The sequence below is a fragment of the Piliocolobus tephrosceles genome, chromosome 1, assembly GCF_002776525.5.
Source record: "Piliocolobus tephrosceles isolate RC106 chromosome 1, ASM277652v3, whole genome shotgun sequence".
In the NCBI taxonomy this organism is placed as follows: Eukaryota; Metazoa; Chordata; class Mammalia; order Primates; family Cercopithecidae; genus Piliocolobus; species Piliocolobus tephrosceles.
The window spans coordinates 62,490,072-62,512,407 of NC_045434.1; the positions used below are offsets into that span (position 1 = coordinate 62,490,072).

A 22,336-nucleotide genomic window follows, 5' to 3' on the forward strand; every position below is an offset into this window, starting at 1 on the left:
AAAAAAGAAAGAAAGAAAAAGAAAAAGAAAAATAGTCCTTATCTTTTAGAGATATATTCTGAAATATTTCCTAATGAAATATGATAGCTGAGATTTGCTTCAATGTTATATAAGAGGAATGTATGGAAGTATTGATGGAACAATATTGCCCATGAACTGGTAATTGCTGAAGCTGAATGATGGGTACATTGGCATTCTTTATACTCTTCTCTCTGCTTTTGTAGGTATTTAACATCTTTAACATCTTCCACGATAAAAAGTTTAAAACAGGCCGGGCATGGTGGCTCACGCCTGTAATCCCAGCACTTTGGGAGGCCAAGGCAGGCAGATCACTTGAGGTCAGGAGTTCGAGACCAGCCTGGCCAACGTGGAAAAACCCCGTCTCTACTAAAAATACAAAAAAAAAAAAAAAAAAAATTTTAACCAGGTGTGGTGGCATGTGCCTGTAGTCCCAGCTACTCAGGAGGCTGAGGTGGGAAAATCGCTGGAACTCGGGAGGTGGAGGTTGCAGTGAGCTGAGATGGCGCCACTGCACTCCAGCCTGGGCAACAGAGCGAGACTCCATCTAGTGTTATTGTTAGCAATATATTCCTATTGTCACTTTGGAAACTTATGTAGATTGAATGATAAAGCATATAAGTAATTATGTTAATATGACTAGGAACCTAAAATTTCAAGACAATTGATACAAATGAAATAAATACAAACCTTGCAAAAAATATATATATATATATTTTTTTGAGATGGAGTCTCCCACTGTCGCCAGGCTGGAGTGCAGTGGCACAATCTTGGCTCACTGCAACCTCCGTCTCCCAGGTTCAAGCAATTCTCCTGCCTCAGCCCCCTGAGTAGCTGGGACTAAAGGTGCACGCCACCATGCCCGGCTAATTTTTGTATTTTTAATAGAGACGGGGTTTCTCCATGTAGGCCAGGATGGTCTTGACCTCGTGATCTGCCCGCCTCGGCCTCCCAAAGTGCTGGGATTATAGACGTGAGCCACAGCACCTGTCCCCTGCAAAATATATATATTTTTGAGATGGAGTTTAGCTCTTGTCGCCCAGGCTGGAGTCCAATGACACGATCTCAGCTCACTGCAACCTCCGCCTCCGGGTTCAAGCAATTCTCCTGCCTCAGCCTCCCAAGTAGCTTGGATTACAGGCATGTGCCACCACACCCAGCTAATTTTGTATTTTTAGTAGAGATGGGGTTTCTTTGTGTTGGTCAGTCTGGTCTTGAACTCCAGACCTCAGGTGATCCACCTGCCTCAGCCTCCCAAAGTGCTGGGATCACACAGGTGTGAGCCACCATGCCCAGCCACCCTGCAATATTTAATTTGACTTGGAACATCAGATTAACTTACTTTTTGTTGTTTCTGAAAGATAAACATCTCCTGGCTATGCCCACTGAAAAAGACCTTTAAAAAAAAAAAAAACTAGTCGCAATCCTAGGACTCAGAATGTGGTCTCTGACATGCACCAGAGACTGAGAAATGGTCGAGTCCATGTCTAGGGCAGGAAATGAGCAAGTTGAACTTGAGCTATCTTGTGCCTAAAATCAAGGAAACATCAAAGGCTACTGGAGTGGTCGAAAGAACACAGGAAACATCCAGAAGGAGGTCCCAGATGGACAGCTTGAGCCTCAACAATACCAACTGCAATGGATTGAAACACAAATGCATGAAATCCACAAGTTTGTAATGATAATTAATTTAAAACAATAACCTCATTGATCACCTTTGGTAGCTGTTAGAGCATCATCTGATTATTTCAGAAATTGGTAAGTGATGGGAAAGTATCAAGCGTTTATCATACTTTTCCCAGACAAACCATATTTTAGCATAATCAAATAATGAATAAGGAAAACATTTTCTTTATGGAAGACTCATACCCAATTAAGTAATTAAGGAGTGATAGAACTAGAAAATCATAACTTTGCAATATCTAATGCAATAGAATCTAGGCAATGATCATCAATGGTTTAGGAGAAAGATTAATGAGAAACTTTATAATGGCCAACATGGGCAACATCTCTACAAAGATAAAAACTAGCTGGTGTGGTGGTACGCACTGTAGTCCTAGCTACTTGGGAGGCTGAGGCAGGAGTACTGCTTGAGCTCAGGAGGTGGAGGCTGCTGTGAACTATGATTGCACCACTGCACTCAGCCTGGGTGACAGAGTGAGACCCTGTCTCCAAATAAACCAACAAACTGTATAATAGATAGATCAGTCTGATATCACCTGAACCCACTGAAAGTGGAACAGCAAGGCATTATGTGCCACATGAGATGATGCCGGCTCCACTTATGAAATAGTCCTGTCAAAAAATAAACAAACATCTGGCTGGGTGCGGTGGCTCACGACTGTAATCCCAGCAGTTTGGGAGGCCAAGGCAGGTGATCACCTAAGGTCAGGAATTTGAGACCAACATGGTGAAACCCTGTCTGCACCAAAAAATACAAAAAAACTAGCCGGGCATAGTGGTGCGTGCCTATAATCCCAGCTACTTGGGAGGATGAGGCACAAGAATTTGCTTGAACCTGGGAGGCAGAGGTTACAGTGAGCTGACATCACACCACCACACTCCAGCCTGGGCAACAGAGCAAGACTCCGTCTCAAAAATAAATAAATCAATCAATCTAAATTTATTCAACCTCCTAGCTCTTATTATCTTACAGAAAAAAAAAAAAAAAAGAGGAGTATCTTTTTATTTTTTGCACAGATGGGGTTTCACCATGTTGCCCAGGCTGGTCTCAAACTCTTGGGCTTGAGTTATCTGTCTGCCTCGGCCTCCCACAGTGCTGGGACCACAGACGTGAGGAATCAGTGCCTGGCTCAAGAGGAGCATCTTAGACACCACTCTGAGGATACAGTTAGCCAAATACAGAATGGGGGCAATTCTGTAGGAAAAATTATTGTTCATCAGTAAGTAGCACTGAAAGAATAAAAGAGCTTTTAGAGATTAAGAGAAACCTGAGAGACACAGCAACTAAATACAATTTGTTTATCTCAGTTGATTCCTGATTCAAACCAACCAAAGAATTTTTGAGGCAATTGGAGAAAACTGTCCATGGACTGGATAATTAATAAGGAATTACTGTATACTTTGTGGGATATCATGGTATTGTGATCAAGTTGTTAAAAATTTAGTCCTATTTCTTAGAGACACATACAAAGTATATACAGGTGAAACTAAATTGTCTGGCACACGCTTTAAAAATACCCTAGGGGATGGGGGGAAAGGCAGATAGATGAAACAAAGGGGCAGAATGTTAATAACTGTTGCAGCTTGGTTCTTTATATTCTGGCTCCCTACTTGTGTACGTTTGAAATTCGCCATAACAAAAAAGTTAAATGTAGAATCTCTTTTAAAAATAAGCAAAACAAGCCCTTGCACAGGTATTCACGGAATTGAACTCTTGGGAATTTAAGGAACTGGAAAGCCAGTCAAGGTTGGAGGCATTGGGGAGATGGCAGGGCAGGGAAGACTCTGAGTTTGACCTGGGCCCGGCATGACGGTGGAAGAGAGGGGAACGGGCGTGAACCAAGGCACAGTAGGGTCAAAAGCCTCATCGTGCACATGCCAAGTGCATTCCCTATTCCCATGCTGTGGGTGATGGGTGCTTGTTCCATCTCCTGGCCACACTATGGAGCCTTTATTTTTTTTTTCATTTTTTGAGACAGAGTTTCGCTCTTGTTTCCGAGGCTGGAGTGCAATGGCACGATCTAGGCTCACTGCAACCTCCACCTCCTGGGTTCAAGCGATTCTTGTGTCTCAGCTGCCCAAGTAGCTGGGATCACAGGCACACACCACCACACCTGGCTAATTTTTTATATTTTCAGTAGAGACGGGGTTTCATCATGTTGGCCAGGCTGGTCCCGAACTCCTGACCTCAAGTGATCCACCTGCCTCAGCCTCCCAAAGTGCTGGGATTACAGGCATGAGTCATCATACCCAGCCCTACTCTGGGGTCTTTTAGATGGAAAATGCCACCATTGTCCCACACTTCAAAGTCTTCCAGACCCCCTCTTCCCAACTCCTAAACCCCCCAGTCCAAGGTGCAGCAGGGCCCCACCCAATTGGCAATTGACACAAAGAATGCTGGTCTATGCCTCCACCTGCTGGTGGCTACTGGGAAGTGAACCTGCCAAAAGCCAAAGGGCCCCCGAACGGGGAGTTAAGAATGTTGTAGAAAGATCTGGTCTTTCCCTCATAAAAGAAACACATGCCAATAAACATATAAGAAAGCCTTTAATTTCATCACCATAAACATTATACTCTGATTGCTCACTTACAGTATAAAATATTTGCCCCGCTAAATAAATAAGACATTATTGCAAACGGCACTTAAACCCCCCTGAGAGATAAGACCTCCTTAGCTCAGGCAGGGGGTGCTCCTGAGTTTCTGTGTGAGATTCCCCAAGCACAGATATACTCTTGGGGGGCTGATATGGACAAAGGCCTGGGAAACCACACTTTGTGCTTCTGGTCCTGCAACAGCTCCAAACGGGGTTGTGGAGCCAGTGGGGAAAGTTGGGGGTGAGGGAAATTTCAGGCAGTGCCTTCATCAGCCCAGTCCTAGAGACAGTAGAGGGGAGTAGAAGTGGGGGGAACCAGGCTGGGCCGAGAGAAAAGGGGTGGTTAGGGAAGCTGTTGAGACCTGAAGCCCCACCCTCCACCTTCCTTCAACCCCCTAACCTTGGGTAACAGCATTTGGAATTATCAGTTGGGATGAGTAAAATTTCCAAGGTCCTGGGTTAGGCATTTTGAGGAGCCAGACCCCAGGAGAAGAAGATTCTGGCAATGATCAGCCCAATGACCAGCGATCTCAGTGGACCTGATTGTTGGGGATCCCACCCTACCCAAATCTTAAGACACCAACACAGAAAAGCTAGCAATGGATTCCCTTCTACTTTGTTAAATAAATAAGTTAAATATTTAAATGCCTGTGTCCCTATGATGGCAACAAAGGGACCAATAGACCACGTCCTGATAAAAGGTAAGAGTCGGGGGATCAGCAAAAAGGCAGTGCTGTGGGCCCAGGGGACCTGGTTCTTGTGTGTTGCCCCTCAGGACTCTTCCCCACAAATAACTTTCATACGTTCAAATCCCACGGAGGAGTGTTTCATCCTAGAAACTCCCATGCAAGAGCTACATTAAACGAAGCTGCAGGTTGGGGGCTTAGAGGTGGGAGACCAGGTGACTGAGTTTATTCAGCTCCCAAAACCCCTTCTCTAGGTATGTCTCAGCCAGGAGGCTAGCTGTTAACCCTGAACCTGGGTAATCCACCTGCAGAGTCCCCACATTCCAGTGCATGGAGCGAATCAAATGCCCTGCCCTTCTGGCCTCCCTGTAGGAGTCCAGACTGAAACCCCCTTGGAAGGCTTCCAGTCAGGCAGCCCTAGAGACTGGGGAGAAGGGAGAGGGATGCCCCAGCCCCCAGCTGTGCAGCTACGCACCTCAGCAGCACAGGGTGGCAGCAGAGAGCCACATTACTTTGGCAGCAACAGAAACTGGCGGCCAGCCCGGCAGCCCCACGGGGCTAACAAAGAGTGGGGAGCTGGGACCCAGTGAGGCAGGCCCTCCACCCCCATGTGCTGGAAGTTTTCTACACCGAGTACTTGGCCAAGTCGCTCTTGTCAAATACTACCTGTGTAGCAAAGTAAATGGCAACCAGACCCAGGCCTGCAGCAGACACCATATAGGCAGTGACAGACTGGCTGAGCTGGACAATGGAGCCCATAAACAGGGACGGGGCCACCTGGGACAGCAGGAAGGCACTATCCAGGATGGCGAGGTCCAGGCAGATGCCCCGGCCCGGAACCACCCTGGCCTCGGTGGGCTCACCCACCACCACACGTACGGAGACATCGCAGGCAGAGGCCCCGCAGAGCGCGGGTGGAGGCGGAAGCAGGCCACTGCCTCCAGCACCCACGTGTCCATTAGGGAAGGGAGCTCCAGGCTTAGGGCCTGGCAGGAAGCTGGTTATCAGGCTGTCCTCACTGCTAGTGCCTCCAGCGTCCCCTCGGTATTTGGGCAGGAACACCTAAGGCGGAGGGGTGAAGAAAAGGGGAAGAGGACAGGTGTGTACCCAGCACTGGGACCCCCACGCCCCCAGCTGTGAGAACAGACCCTCACCTCCACCCCAGGGGCCAGAAAAACACAGGCAATGGGGCTTCATGAGAATCAGGAACAGGAGAGAAGATGAAGACCCTACTTGGTGCAGGTCTAACCAGGACCCTTCCTCAGGAGTTGCAGAAGGGTAATGGGTGGGGCGGGGACAAAATGTGAACCCCAAAATCTAGGTCTCCTCTAGCCTCTTAGAACAGGTAAGAGGCAGACAAACTCAATACCACAAGTCAGAGAGAGAACAGAGCTCCAAGGTAAGGAAAAGACACAGGGGGAATGAAGATGGTGGGAGGAGACGCACAGAACAGAGGAACAAAAGCCAAGGCAGGGCCCCTGATAGCCCAAACCCCACGCGGCTCTCCTAACCTTCCTTCCTGCCTGCCCTCCGCTTTGACATCTGGAAATCCTCATTGCCCTGTGCATAGAAGCTCTGCCTCTCTGGCGTCCCAGATGCCACTAGGGTAGCTGCCCTGCCATGAGCTCCCTTGTCCCCAGCCTTGGGGCAGGGAGAATCCAGTAGACCTCAAGCAGGAGGAATGCCCCTCTTCCCACCTCCTCCAGCCCCAGCTGTGCTAATGTTGAAGGCTTCCCACTTCCTTCCTGTCTGACTTAGATCAGAGTGACTGGTCGACCAGCATCCCCCCAACCCCTGCCCTTGATGGCCCAGAGCCTCCGATTTAAGGACAAGGCCAGGTCTTATCCAACATTGTCCCCATGCCAGAAGAGTTGAGTTGGCTGCATTTGCGAGCTAGGAGCCATGGCAAAGCTCAAACCTGACACCAGGGAAGCCCACGGCTCACCATGCAGCTCAACAAGTGGGTAAAGGAACAGGCAGACAGTGTGCAGTGCCAAGTCTGCCATCAGCTGCTGTTAGGAAGGGGCCTCCCAGGACTTCTCCTCCCTGCCTGCCACCCCAGGAATGTCTGCTAAGGCTAGAGTCTGGAGTGGTCCGAGGGTAGACATGCTGCTGCATCTGGAAAAGATGGCTAGCCCCAGAACGTTCCCTGGCACGATGGCACACACTCAGGCCTAGCTGCTGATGCCAGCCCTCTGCCCCCAGCCCAGGCAAGCAGAAGAGTGAAGGCTGAAGGTTATCAGTGGGCTAACAGGGGTCTCGGGGACCAGGCTCCCCCAACCAAAACCTTAGCCCCTCCCCTCCATACCTCTCACCCCTGCAGCTACCTGCTCAGTTAACCAGCCTCTCAGCTACAAACTTACCTACTCCTCCTCCAGTGCTGTGAGAGGCAGGGGCAGGTCTTCCCTACAGTCTGAGAGCTCTCTGAGAGCAGGCCTACATCTCCTCCTCCCTTGGGACACCCCAACTTCATGCCCCTCAAGGCAGAGTCCAGCACCCAGGGTTGTAGCTCAGTGAGGTCAGTGGAGGGGACAGGGTGACCACACTGCCTGGGTTAGGTGGCTTCCCAAGGAAGGGGGCCCCTGGAGGGCTGGTTAGTGTAGGGCCGACCAAGCAGGGGGTCCCCACAACTCACACAGTGCCCAAGTGAGTGGGTCAGGTATCAAGCTCAGATATCTGCCACGGCGGCGGAAGGGGAAGGGGAAAGGGAAGGAGGCAAAGGAGAGAGGCAGGAAAAGAAAAGGGAATTAGAAAAGCCAGAAAGGAAGTGGGTAGGAAGGAGCCTGCCCTATCTAGAGACCAGAGTAGGACACAGGCTAAGTCAGGTTGCTGCTCCCTGAAGAAAGAGGTGTTGCTAAGGCCGGACCATTCCCACTCCCATCTGCTGAGGCTGACCGGCCCAGGGGTCATCTGATCTAGCGGCCTGCCTCTTCATAGAACAACCAGCCTAGAAACCTAGGGCTCCTGCTGGCCTGACTCTTCGGGATTCCCACTAATGGTTTTGCATTTCCTGCAATCATCCATTCAAGTGCTACACAGTCCTGACCCCAGGAAGTCATTCCCAGAATCTAATCTACACTCTTCTGTAGACCAAGCCTCTGGCCCTGAGGCTAGGATGAGCTTCCTCTCTGATTCAAAGAAGCCTTCTCCAAAGTTCCTTGCCAGATATCAGGTTCTGGGCTAGTGGGCCTCCCAAAAACCCAGACCACCCCTCCCACCCTGACTCCACCCACCGGCCAATGAGTACCTGCCTCTCCCGGTGGTAGAGGGAGGCCAGTGTGTAGGGCAGGATCTGCAGGGCTGAGAAGGTGAACCCGGTGAGGGCGGCTGAAGCCGTCACCACGGCCACACTGTGGGACAGGCACGTGGCACCGGCAGCCACAGGGAAAGCTGCCACACTGGCCAGATAGACTGCTCGAGTGCCGAATCGCTGCACCAGCCGGTCCATGACCAGAGAGAAGACCAGGGAGATGGCGCACTGCAGGAACAGCCCCAGACTGCCCATCCGAACGCCTGCAGAGGGAGAGAGGCCATCAGACAGGGCCTGGAAGGGAAGGGTACGTGCAGTCTTGAGGAGATGAGAAGGCAGGACCACAGGCACCTGCTGCACAAGACCTGCTGTGGACCAGCCCTGCTCGCCAGCACCCTTCCCCTTTCTACCTGTAGCAATGGGAGTCCAGGTTCTTCCCCTGACCCTCAGAGAATGTGGGCAAAGCCCCTCGCTGAAGGCAGAGGAAGGTGGTCTGAAGGTTTCCTGGGAGTCTCAGCTGTGGGGACAGGAGGGTGAGAGGGAACACAAAGACAGCTGGCCATAGGCTTCAAGACGCTTCTAGGACGCCTGAGCTGGAAGGCACTGGTGAGATTATTTGGAAAGTCATCGGGGGAGCAGAGGCAACACTGCGGCTGGAACCAGGCAGGTCTAAAATCCAGCCTTGACTCTTCCACTCCCTCAAGACTTTGAATAAGTTCCACCTTTCCTTCTGTCAAACTGGGGCAATGACTCTGATCAAACTCCTAGAGCAGCCAGAGGCCCTCCTGAAACTGCAGGCAGAGATGTTCCACACCCATGAGGAGCTGTGTGTGCAGACTGGGTCCATCCCCACTTTCCTGACAGAGAAGGGCCAGGATGGAGAGGCACCAGCCCAGACACAGCCCCAAGTGTCGTCTCTGGGGGGCGGCTCCCACACCAGCCTCTGCTGGCTGCCGAGCCTTACCTTCATCATAGTGTCTCCGGGCCTCGGTGCCCAGCTCAGCTCTGGGCACGCCCTGGTACAGCCCCTCACCCACGAAATCCGTGTAAAACAGCGTGAAGGTCATGAGTGCCATCCAGCTGCACAGCTCAGCCACGAAGAGCCGGCGCAGGGTGCGGGGCATGCGGCAGCACAGCCGGTGTAGCCGGGGAAGCAGGGCGCCCAGGTTCCGGAAAGCCAGGCGGGCCCAGCATGGACAGCAGTGGGACGGCAGGGAGGGGGCAGACAGCCCTTCCGCTGGCTCAGCGGGGCCCAGTGCTGCCTCCTCAGCCACCAGCAGTGTGGCTGCTACGCAGGTGAGGAAGATGAGGGTGAGCAGGCCAAAGAGGCACTCCTCCTGGGTGCCCAGGTAGGGGGCCAGGGCACTGGTGTCCCAGTCAATGGCAGGCAGGAGGTAGCCCAGGCAGCCCCCAAGACTGATCATGAAGGCATAGACGGAGTAGGCCTGGCGACAGTGGTCCGGGTCCCGGAAGAGGTCAAAGAGCAGGGCCTCCAGTGGAGTGAAGCACACCTGGCCACAGAAGTCCAGCAGCCCCACGCCCAGGATGAGCAGTGCCAGCTCCAGGGGCCTGGGATCCGGGCACAGCAGCCCCGCCAGCCAGCCGGCCCTTGGGATGAGAAAGAGGCTCAGCAGGATGCCCAAGGACAGCGCCCAGATGAAGGGCCGCCGGCGGCCATAGCGTCCGCGCCAGTGGTCACTGGCTGAGCCTAGGAGCGGGACAGAGACCAGGCCCAGCACTGGACCGATGCCTGCAAGAAGGGAAGTAGTATGAGTCAACGGCTGGGACAAGTAAAGGGCAAAGGGAAGGGGACCCAAGCTCTGTGAGAAGGATGGAGATAACATTCCGTACTCGGCACTGTGCTACGTCTTCACAGGGATTCTGTAATTTACTCCTCATAACACAGGCATTACAGATGCCCCCATTTTCAGATGGACAAACTGAGGCATGGAGGCAACTAAGAAGTGATACTTATTCAAAGGTGCAGACCTAGGGAGGGTAAGAGGCAGTGTTTCAACAAGCAGTGTGACTCCAGAGCCTGCAATCCTCGGAGGGACACCTCTCCCTGGGGGTGAGGGGTTGTCACACAATGGTAACTACTTGCCTTCTGTGGCTTTTGCAGAATTTATCTGCAGAGTCAGAAGTTTGCCCCTTGTCCTAGGGGTAGGAGCAAGCCCCAGCTGGGTGACCTTGATGGAGTCCCAGCTCTACTGTTCAGCTGCTATTTGGCTTCGGCTAAGGCTTACCTAACCTCTTAAAAGCCTCTGCTTCCTTCTCTGCAAAATGGATCACCTCAAATGGTAGTTGTAAACATTGAATGAGATAATCGCTGTAAATTATAAAAGGGCTAGCCAAAGGTTAGGAGCCTTTCTCCATTGTATCCTATGAGCCAGGCACTGTGCAGGACCAGGGATCCAGAGGTGACTAGGGTATGTCCTTGATATTCTCTTCTTTCTCTTGGTGTGCCCCCTCAGCCCAGGGTCACCCTCCTGCCCAGCAGTGCCTTCCCAGCAGATCGCCTCTCCCTCCAAGCAGCTCCCAGGGCAGAGGTACTCCTGCCCCACATCCCAGGTGGCACATATCTGGAACAGGAAGGAAGGAGGATGTTGTGACTCACCCAGCACCATGGTCATGAACTTCTCTTCTACCCCCACTTCCAGCAGCAGAGGCGGCACATAGGTGATGCCTGCAGCCAAACACACCTCCAGGCCAAAGGTTAGCAGGTTGATCAGCAAGAGCTGGGCTTTCCGGTGCCGCAGCAGGCGGCTCACCCACAGCCTCTGGACCATAGTGGGCCGGGCGGGTAGGGCTCAGGGGGCCGTTTAAGCACTCCAGAACTGCTTCATCTCCGCTCTGCTCCAGAAGCCACGGCCTCTCCTCCTTGCTGCCGCCAACTGCCTAGGAATCAGCCAGGCGCCCATTTCTGCCAGCCCTTTGGTGCCGGTCCAGCTTCTCAGCCCATGCTCAACACCTGCTGCTGTGGGGCACCTCAGTGGGGACACATCACTCAGATCCTAAAAGGGCGGGGCAATCACAAGCACACGGGGTGTTAAGTTCTGGGAGCCAGGTCTCCAGGATTTGCTCTAAATCGTCTGGATCCTGATCATTCACAGGCTGGCGATTGGCCCTGCCACCAAGGTGCCACCCCCTGCTGCCCAGTCAGGAAATGCATGTTAATATTAGCCTAAGGCTGACATAATTAATAAGGTAAATATGATTTTTTAAACCTCGCACTCTCCAGAGCCAAACAGATGTTGGTTGTTCTCTGTTTTGAAAAATCTACAATTGTCCTTCCCTGTTAGTACTGGGGAGGGGAGGGGGAAGCAATCAAACCAGCTAGCAAGGTGCCCCCAGAGACCCTCTGCCAGGCCTGGTTTGTTTGCTTTTCCCTTTCTACTCCCCAAACCTGGGGTGTTCAATTCCCATTTGTTAAGAGTAACACTTCCTATTCCACATTGCTTGGCCATGAGCCACACTACACCACAACCCCTAACCAAAGACCAGGATGAAGGGGAAAGGGAGGAGAGGCTGTTTTGTTAGGTTGGGTTTTAACTTAGAGAAGGCTCCCTGGGATGAGCCTAGGCCTGAAAATCTCTACCTTGAGTTCCTCCCTGAGGTCAACATTCAAGGGGAAGAAACAGTCCCACACGTGGCTGTCCAACTGTCATGGGAGAGTGGAGCCGTCCCCAGGTTCTAGCTCACAGGGCCATGAAACCACACCACCTGGCAGCACCTGTAATGATACCAGGGACTCCCCCAAGCTGGCAGGATGCCCAGCCACTTCCAGGGCAGCCCTTCTGTGCTCCTTAAATGGCAGAGAAAGGAATTTTTCTGTGCTCCTTTCAATTTTCAGCAGAGAAGTCCCACACCCCTTCCTGCTATACCTGCCTCCTGTGCAAAGAGAACCATCCTGTATCTCCCCCGCCAAGCAAGTGGCCTCCAAGTCTTGCTCCTGGACAATACACCCATTGCAGTCGCCTCTGCTTAGAAGTCACTATGAAAAGTCAGGTGTGGTGGCACACGCCTGTAATCCTAGCACTTTGGGAGGCCGAGGCAGGCAGATCATTTGAGGTCAGGAGTTCAAGACCAGCCTTGCCAACATGGTGAAACCCTGTCTCTGCTAAAAATACAAAAATTAGCCGGGCATGGTGGCAGGTGCCTGTAATCTCAGCTAATCGGGAAGCAGAGGCAGAACTGCTTGAACCCGGGGGGTGGAGGTTGCAATGAACCACTGCACTGTAGTCTGGGCAACAGAGCAAGACTCCCGTCTCAAAAAAAATAAACTTTGGGAGGCCAAGGTGGGCAGATCACTTGAGGTCGAGAGTTTGCGACCAGCCTGACCAACATGGTAAAACCCCGTCTCTACTAAAAATACAAAATTTGCCAGGCGTGGTGGCTCATGCCTGTAATCCCAGCTACTTGGGAGGTTGAGGCAGGAGAATCGCTTGAACCTGGGAGGCAGAGGTTGCGGTGAGCCGAGATCATGCATTTGCACTCCAGCCTGGGCAATGAGAGCAAAACTCCATCTCAAAAAAAAAAAAAAAAAGAAAAAGTGACTACAAAAGAGGGAACCAAGTCACACATCAAGAGTAGATACTAAAGAGGGTGAGCCTTGGTGAGGAAAGGCAGGAGGCTCCTTATCTGTCATCCATCCCAAAACAGAGGAAGGGGACAGAGCTTCCTGGCACTCATGGCTGGAGCACGTTCTCCTCCCTAATTCAATCCCATAAATGCTACTGAAGGGCATCTACTCTGGTGCAAGGACCACAGTGGCTGAGGGCCTGGCTCCAGTCTCCTCCACCAGAGACCACCCCCAGGCCCCACTCATGCCCTCTGCCAATCTCAGCACCTCATAATAAAAGGCACTTCAACTTCTCTTATCTTTTCACATAATACTAAGCCCCATGCGGCTTTGCATGTTACAAAGCGTGTTGTGGGTGCTCTGAGCTGTGCCACAGAGAAATCAGGATCAAGTGTGGTGGCTCATGCCTGTAATCTCAGAACTTCGAGAGGTCAAGGCAGGAGGATCACTTGAGCCTAGGAGTTTAAGACCAGCCTGGGCAACACAGCGAGATCCCCCTTTCTACAAAAAATTTAAATATTAGCCAGGCGTGGTAGTATGCACCTGTGGTCCCAGCTACTTAAGGGGCTGAGATGGGAGGATTGCTTGAGTCTGGGAAGTCAAGGGTGTAGTGTGCAGTGTGCAATGATCAGAACACTGCCTCCAGTCTGGGAGACAGAGGGAGACACTGCCTAAAAAAAAAAAAAAAAAAAAAAAATTAGATGGCTATCAGTCCTGGGTAAGGTCTGTTCACTCCACCACCACCTTCAAGGGCTTTGCAGCTGGCAGATAATGAAGGAAGGGAATTGAGATAAGGCTGGGCAACCAGCAGCCTCCTCCCCTAAATCCTGGTCAGACTCACCCTTTGGGATGGGGCACAGGGCCTCCTATGGAGGTGGCATGAGAAGGTGTGTAAAATACTGACCCATACTGTCTTCAAAAGGAAGGTGAAGGCCAGACCTCAGTCTTAGCTGAGCTGTCGTAGGTTCAACTTGAGCCCCTCATTGCTGCATTTCCACAGTGCCCCCAAGAAGGAAAGCAGGAGATAGCACAGAGACCAAGAGGCAGTGCCATCCAGCCTAAGAGGAGGGATTCTGCAGCCAAAGGCTTCCAGCCCATTCCACTCCCCACCCTTGTTCTGGGAGGGCCCTGAATGCTAACCTGCTCTGGGTTTTCAGGATACCAGGTCCTCCCTGAGCAAACAGAGATTTGTTAGACCCAGCCTCGCCCATAACCTGCACCCATTCTCTAAGTGCTGGCTGCTCCCTATTGTTTAAAATAATTTGCAGGCCAGACACAGTGGCTCACATGTGTAATCTCAGCACTTTGGGAGGCTGGAGTGGGAGGATGGCTTGAGGACAGGAGCTTAAGAACAGCCTGGGCAACATAGCAAGACCCTGTTGCTACAAAAATAAAAATAAAATAGGCAGGGCACAGTGGCTCATGCCTATAATCCCAGCACTTTGAGAGGCCAAAGCAGGCAAATTGCCTGAGGTCAGGAGGTTCAAGACTAGCCTGGCCAATGTAGTGAAACCCATCTCTACTAAAAATACAAAAATTAGCTGGGCGTGGTGGCGTGTGCCTACAATCCCAGCTACTTGGGAGGCTGAAGGAGGAGAATCACTTGAACCTGGGAGGTGGAGGTTGCAGTGAGCCAAGATCATGCCACTGTACTCCACTCTGAGTGACACAGCAAGATTCTGTCTCGAAAAACAAATAGAACAGCTGGGCATGGTGGTTCACGCCTATAATCCCAGCACTTTGGGAGGCGGAGGCAGGTGGATCACCAGGTCAGGAGTTCCAGACCAGCCTGGCCAACATAGCGAAACTCCATCTCTACTAAAAATACAAAAATAGCTAGGCGTGGTGGCAGGCACCTGTAATCCTAGCTACTCAAGAGGCTCTGGCAGGAGAATCGCTTGAACCCGGGAGGCAGAGGTTGCAGTGAGCCAAGATTGTACCACTGCACCCCAGCCCCTGCAACAGTGCAAGACCCCATCTCAAATAAAATAAAAAATAGGCCGGGCATGGTGGCTCACGTCTGTAATCCCAGCACTCTGGGAGGCCGAGGCGGGTGGATCACGAGGTCAGGAGATCGAGACCATCCTGGCGAACACGGTGAAACCCCATCTCGACTAAAAATACAAAAAAATTAGCCGGGTGTGGTGGCGGGCGCCTGTAGTCCCAGCTTCTCGGGAGGCTGAGGCAGGAGAATGGCGTGAACCCAGGAAGCAGCAGAGCTTGCAGTGAGCCAAGATCGCGCCACTGCACTCCAGCCTGGGTGAGACAGCGAGACTCTGTCTCAAAGATAAATAATAATAATAAAATAAAATAAATAACAAATAAATAAAATAAAAAATAAAAATTAGCTGGGCATGGTGGCATGCACCTATAATCCCAGCTACTCAGGAGGCTGAGGTGGGAGGATCTCCTGAGTCCAGGAGTTCGAGGCTGCAAGTGAGCTATGATCGTGTCACTGTTCTCCAGCCTGGGCAACAGAGTGAGACTTGATCTCTAAAAAACAAATAAATAAAAATAAACCACAGCTGTCCAGCAACCATTAATCACCCCACCTGCTTTGCCCCTCCCTTAATCCAGTTCCCAGGCCCCCCAGGAATTAGCAGGATCCTTCTTAGCCCACATGGGAAAAAGACAAAAAGAAAGGGATAAAGAGAAGAGTGCCCCCCACCATCCTCCTACAGCCCAGATAGCTCATTAGTAGCTTCCCCCTTCCTGGGTTGCCTTTCTCCAATGCCCCCCAACCCCACCCAGAGATTTTTTGCCTGATAACTAGGGGTTGGGCCAGGTGGGGAAAGGATTTGACTAGGAAGGGGGCAGGCTTCAAGCACCCCTGTATTTGGTGGCAGAGCCTGTCCTCCCTTGTTTGAGTTCTACTCTGCCCAGGGGTCCAGAGTCCTCTCAACACCCCCAGACTTTACTCTTCCCAGCTCAGAATTGCCTGAGGAGTTCCAAGCCCATAAGCACACTCTGCCCTTCAAAGTCCCTTTTTCTTATCCTTGCATCCTTCCCAGTGCCTCGGTCCCTGTCATTGCATCCCTACTCCAGGGTCCTCAGGCTAAGGAGACCACAGAGGACTCCTGAGCACTAAGTCCAGCGGCTCGCCATCCCCCTTCCAGGGCCGCCTTCCCTGGAGCACAAATGGAAGAGCCCAGCCTTTCTCAGTTCTCAGGCTCAGGGAGGTCAGAGAACAAGAAGTCTTTCAGTACCACTTTCCTGGCCACCACTCCCATCAGCAGCCCCAGGGCAAGCTTCTTGCCAAAGCTTGCAAGTGACAGATCAGTGTTGGAACTCCGCCTCCTGCCCCAAGTCTGCGGAACTCCTCCGTCCCCCTGGGGACAGGGTCCAATTCTCCCCTACACCCTCCGGTCTTGGAGATGCTTCTAAAATCCTCCTGCTCCACTACTCCTGGAACACTTTGTCTGGCAAAGACAAGATCAATCAGAAGAGCCAGCCTCACAGTGTTCACCTGGCAAGGAGTGGGCAGGAAGAGGAAGGAAGTGGAGGGTCTGACCTCTCAGAAAGGCAAGGAACAGGCAGCCTTCTAGGACAAGTCCCTCTCAAGTTCCAACCATCTCCCCTCCTCTCTGGGCCCAGCAATGGCAAGACAGCAAGAAAGCTGGAGGAAACCCAAGGCCTCTGGGAACCTTTCTGGAGCTCTGCCCCAGGTCATCCTTCCTCATCCTTGGGGCAACAGAATCAAAACCCAGAGAGACTGAGGGCCCTGGGCAAGGTCAGTGAACCTGGATCCTCACTGCTCCCCTCCAGGTACTGGGAGATACATGCCCCTATGCACCCCAATATGTGACACCCCCAGGGCTGGCTCCCGCCCCAGCAAGCAAAGGGACCTAATGAATGAATGGCTAAGAGCAAGGGGTGGCAGTAGAAGCAAGGGTGAGGGCTTAAGTTCTCCTCTTCCCACGTGCTCCCCACACACTGAGGACTTTCCAGGCCCAACTCCAGAGGGAGCAACTCCTATGGGCTCAAAGGTGATGAGAGGCTCAGATGAACCCTCCTGGATTGGAAAGCCCCCACTTCAGACCAGACCCCGAGCAGGGAGTTTTGGGGGAAATGAAACTGAGCAACAGGAACAAACTTGGCCTGAACTTTGTCCAAAATACAGAAGACAGAGTGGCAGAGGAGGAGGAAAGCCGACCCGAGCCCACTCCCTGGTAGCTCCCTAAGGGAAGGGAGGGTCAGAGGGGGATGTATAAAGAGGCCTTTCAAAGGGGATCCTGCCACCCCGCACGCACGGCTGAGGTGGAGCTGGGGGAGCAGATTCCCTCTGCTGACAGACAGAGACCAGTGGAAGCCCAGGCTGGGGGCAGCCCCCGCCCCGGGCCTGTGTCAGGCAGCAATTCTAAGGCTTCTTTATGCAGGCCAGCATAAAACCCCACCCAGGCACATCAAACGGCTGCAGCCCCCACCCTGACCCCGCAGGCTCAGCGACCCTGCGTGTTCCCTGCACACTCACAAAGACCCGCTGCTTTCTCTCAGGCTCCTCAGAAGCGGCTCCTCTCCCCTTCACAGCCACCCCGCAGCCCTCCCCACAGAAGGGGAAACCGGGGGCTGGCGAGGCACGAGGAATAATGACTCAGCTGAGGAAAGCGGGTGGGGTCACCCTGGGCCAACCTCCTGGACACACACCCCACCAAGGCTGCCCTGCCCCAGGTCAGTGAGATGGCAGAAAAGGGCGACCCCAGCACCTTGCTCCAAACTGAGCTCTCCAGGGTCCTCTAGGTTGGGGACAGGGAGTGGACCTCTCAGGTCTGGGGGTTCCCCAGCCCTCATCCCCATTACCCACCCCCAACTCGCCCTAGTCCCAGGGCACCAATGCTGTCAGTTTACCTAATGAAACCTGGTACACTGCACTCCCCACAAGAGCCCCACCCTCACTGCAGCTCCACAGGAGCCTTGGGGACACCCGAGAAACAGCCTGTACCAGCCAGACCTGGAAATGAGCATTCTTGTGAGACAGTGAGCTCCCCATGACGGATCCCTTGTGAGGGGTGCTGTGTGCTTGGGCTGCCAGGGAAATGGCGGGAGGGACACGGCATGAGACAACCACGGCTTTGGTGACTCCCAACCCACTCAGTCTTTCCTTCTCTGGGGCCAAACATTTCCAAAGCAGTGAGGGTCTCTGCTTTCCCCAGTCCTCCCCTAGAGAAAACAGTGATTTGCAGAAAGAGCGGAGGCTCACAACCTCACAGGGCTTCCAGGGGTACCTAAGGACCCCACTCAGAATGAAGCCCCCCCACCTCAGGGACTCCTAAGAAAGAATAAGGGCCAGCAGTGGGACGGGGGGAGCCCAGCCCCACCCCGGACTTGCTCCCTGATGCCTGCCTCCCCCAGGGCCCGGAGGCCAGGGATTTAGAGTTCGCCCTGCTGAGCTGCCTTTTCTTCACTGGGACTGGAAGCCTTCTGCTTAGCAGCTTGTCAGAGAGGGTGAGGGGGCTGCAGGCCGGGACACAAAGGGGGATTAGGGAGAAACCTCTCGGCCTGCAGAGTAATCCATCAAACTCTCTCCGGCTGCCAGCGCCAGCCCCGTCCCACTCAATTCCCCTTCCAGCTGCTGCTGGCCCCCACCCCCTCCGGCTCCTGAGCCCATCACTTCGGGCAGCAAAGAGAATCCCAGGCCCTAGGGGGGCAGAGGGGGCACACCACAGACACTGGGAAAAGGGCAACGGCTCCCTCCCCCCACTCACCCCCAATGTGTGAAAACCCAACAGGTGGCAGTGGCGTGGTGGAGAGTGGCTTTTGTTGCCCTGTCTGAGAGCCCCAGTCCAGCTTTGGAAAGGAAACAAATGCCAGAGGAGATTGGGGGAAGGGGAGGGGAAGGGACAGAGGGGCAGTCCCTGGAGCCAGCACTGCCCTCCCCTCCCCTCTCCTACCCAGTGACAGGGATTCTGGGGCTGGCCTGACCCTCACCTTGGCCAGAGTCAGTCCTGGACAGACTAAGCTGGGGCTGAAGCATGGGTACTTTCCCAAGGGTCACCTGGCAATCCCGTGGTGACAGTCAATATAGACACAGTCTGACTCCAGGCACCTGGGCCTCCCAATCACACTTCGTTTCTGAGAACAGCTGCAACCCAAGGTCACACTGGACATGTCCTCCAAACCAGGACCAGCAGGGCTCTTCAACCTGGAGCTCTCTTCCACCCGAGGGACGACAACCCTCTGAATCCTGACGTCCCCAAACCCTGGCAGACTCTGCAGGTTGACCTGGGTTTGCGAGTCTGCCCGACCTGGGTTTGCATGCCAGCTCCACCACTTATTAGAATAGCATGAGCCTGTAACTTCATCTCTGGTGCCTCAGTTTCCTCATCCACAATGAATAATAGCAGGCCGGGCACAGTGGCTCACGCCTGTAATCCCAGCACTCCAGGAGGCTGAGGCAGGCGGATTACCTGAGGTCAAGAAGTTCTAAATCAGCCTGGCCAAAATGGTGAAACCTCGTCTCTACTAAAAATACAAAAATTAGCCAGGCCCAGGCATAGTGGCACACACCTGTAATCCCAGCTACTCAGGAGGCTGAGGCATGAGAATTGCTTGAAACCGGGAGGTCAAGGTTGCAGTGAACCAAGATTGTGCCACACTGCACTCCAGCCTGGGCAACAGGGTGACTCTGTCTCAAACAAACAAACCACAAACACACAAAACAGAAAAGAAAACGCACAATAGCAGCCAACATTGAGGTTGTAATACATGCCAGGCACTCTGCCATGCGTCTTTGTCTTCCAACCATCTGATGAGGTGGGTACAATTAGTATACCCATTTTACAGGCACGGAAACTTAGATTAACACCACCAACTTTATAGATGTGGAGTGTGTTTGAGATACAGGATATGAAAGTTCCTGGTAGCCACTTCTTCGGTTGCCTCCTCAATGGAGGAAGGGCTTTCTCATTCCCAAACAGGAGCAGCCGTGGTTAGGGGAAACCAACTACATTTTCTTCTCGGTTTCCATTCCCCTCTCACCCACGTGCCTCCCTCACCGCACCAGCGCCTCTTCCAGCCCCTAGCAGCAAGAGGAATGCCAAGAATGCAACTGCCTCCCCAGGTGCTGGCCCCAACAGGTGAGGAGAGGTCACTGCAGCAGACCTGCCTGCTGGAAGAAGGCTGAGAAGGGAGGTGGAAGGTGGGACAAAGATCCCGTAGTTATGAGACAGCATGATTTCCATCCACAGGGAAAATGAACACAGTGGCCAACCCCTAACTGCCTCAGAGGCGTCTAGCGTGTGCTAGGTACTTGATACATTGTACCTTCTCTCCAATAACTCATATAATTCATACACTCCAAATCCAAGGTATTTAATATTCATATTCAAGGATGAACAGCTCAGTCTCAGAACGTAACATGCCTAAGGTTGCACAAATAAACAGTGGTTGAGCAGAAAATTCGAACCATTTGAAAATGCTGGAAGGTGCTCTGAACTGGGAGCCAGGAGACAGCAGTCCTGTTTCAGCCACTTTTTTTTTTTAAGAGTTGTGTACCCTAGACAGGCCATCTCACCTCTCTGGGACTCAGTTTCTACACCCGTAAAATGAGAGCTAATCTGGATAATGCCGAAGGTTCTTTACATCTGTGCAGCCAGGTGATCTCACACGCACCCCCTACCCCCGGTAGGTGATTTTTCACCAGCAGGTACCCCCTAAGGGCTCACTGACGAGGCTACATGGCATTCAGGAAGGCATTCATGTTCACCCTTGTGAAATAGGAATATAAAATCCCTACTTTGTATTTGGACTTTCATGACCTCCTACCAATGAGTCAAGGGGAATGAGGTGGAGAAGGATGCCCAGCTGCACTTACCCCATCCTTTACCTGCCCCCATACTCTCAGGCACATACTCTCAGTGCCAAGGGTCAGCGGTCACCTGAAAGTAAGCCGAGTAACCAGGACATCTGGGGGCAGAACTGGCCTCTTCCCTAGTCCTTCCCAGAGTTGGACTCTGTTCCTGGCAGAAATTAGTAACTGAATTCTCTCCTTGGGCCACAATAAATGCTTCCCTACAAGGCGGGGCAGCAGTACCAAGAAATTCCTTGGTCCAAGGTAGGGGAATAGGAACATGGGAGGGGACGAGGGAGCTTGGCACAGCGTCCAGGCCACTTGGAAGTTCCTTCCTTCCCTGCAATCCTGCCTTTTTATACAGCCCCTGAAAAGAGAAGCCTGAATGGCCTTCCTGCTACTGAACTTGACCCCTGCCAGTCAGCCAGGCTAAACAGCTCTCCCTATCCATGTACAGCCAATCCTACTCTTCCCTTTAGCCTGGCCTCCCTTAGGCGGTGAGGTATACAGGAAAGAGGCCAGGAGACTAAGGATCTATGCAAACCTACAGATGGGCAGTGCCCTGGACCAAGAGTCAGACCACGGTGCTGGTTCCACTTCTGCCATGTCCCACCTCTAGGGTTTCAAACGCAGTGGCCTGTAAGGCTTTATTAGATCTGAATCCTAGAGTCTGTGATCAGTCCCATTTATAAACAGAGGGCTCCAAGTTAGACTCAGTACTCAGAAAGCGTGTTCTCAAAAATAGTCACTCAGTGGTGAGCAAGGAAAGAGTGGGCCCCCAAAGAAACTCATTTTCTGATTTCAAGATCCCAAGCTTGCTGACCCTTGGAAGTATACCTCAGTGCATGCAACCTAACCTCCCCTACGGGAATGTCAAACAGCACTGAAGAGGCCGGGCGCGGTGGCTCAAGCCTGTAATCCCAGCACTTTGGGAGGCCGAGACGGGCGGATCACGAGGTCAGGAGATCGAGACCCTCCTGGCTAACACGGTGAAACCCCGTCTCTACTAAAAATACAAAAAATTAGCCGGGCGAGGTGGTGGGCGCCTGTGGTCCCAGCCACTCGGGAGGCTGAGGCAGGAGAATGGCGTGAACCCAGGAGGCAGAGGTTGCGGTGAGCTGAGATCCGGCCACTGCACTCTAGCCTGGGCGACAGAGCAAGACTCCGTCTCAAATGAAAAAAATAGATCAGACCGTAAAAAAAAAAAACAGCACTGAAACCCACCCACCCACCCCCCCACCACCACCACCACAGAGCCTCAGTTGTGCGTAAGCTCGCTGTGAAGGTGCTGGGGACACAGAAACAACTGATCACAGCTCCCTTTGGCAAAAGAAAATGCAATCGGTGTACAATGAGGTGGCACAAGTGTGAAGACACAAATCCATGGGGGGGGGACCCAATGTTGGGGGCACGTGCAGTTCTTCCAGGGCTTCCTAGTGGGAATGGCCATGTTGCTTAGCCTTGGGGGATAAGCAGGTAGGTACTATGCAATATAGGGGTGGGGGTGGGGGAGATCCCTTTTTCCTCTCCATCATAAAGGTCAGAACTAACACTTCCATAACGAAAGATATGGTAACAAGAGAAAAGCATTAACAGGCTGGGCACAGTGGCTCACGCTTGTAATCCCAGCACTTTGGGAGGCCAAGGCGGGAGGATGACTTGAGGTCAGGAGTTTGGGACCAGCCTGGGCAACATGGTAAAACCTTGTCTCTACTAAAAATACAAAAATTAGCTGGG

The 22,336-nt window shown here is 52.6% G+C and overlaps 1 protein-coding gene across 1 annotated transcript in view; it reads right to left on the reverse strand.

Moving 5' to 3' along the window:
• Nucleotides 1–4,229: 4,229 nt before the first annotated feature.
• SLC45A3 (solute carrier family 45 member 3) overlaps nucleotides 4,230–22,336 on the reverse strand; it is a 24,375-nt gene continuing 6,268 nt past the window's right edge. The window contains exons 2-5 of the mRNA XM_023186857.1: nucleotides 10,849–11,245; nucleotides 9,196–9,981; nucleotides 8,229–8,494; nucleotides 4,230–6,043 (exon numbers count right to left, since the gene is read on the reverse strand). Coding sequence (XP_023042625.1) covers nucleotides 5,606–6,043; nucleotides 8,229–8,494; nucleotides 9,196–9,981; nucleotides 10,849–11,020 — 1,662 coding nt within the window. The 5' untranslated portion in view covers nucleotides 11,021–11,245 and the 3' untranslated portion in view covers nucleotides 4,230–5,605. The remainder of the gene's footprint in view (nucleotides 6,044–8,228; nucleotides 8,495–9,195; nucleotides 9,982–10,848; nucleotides 11,246–22,336) is intronic.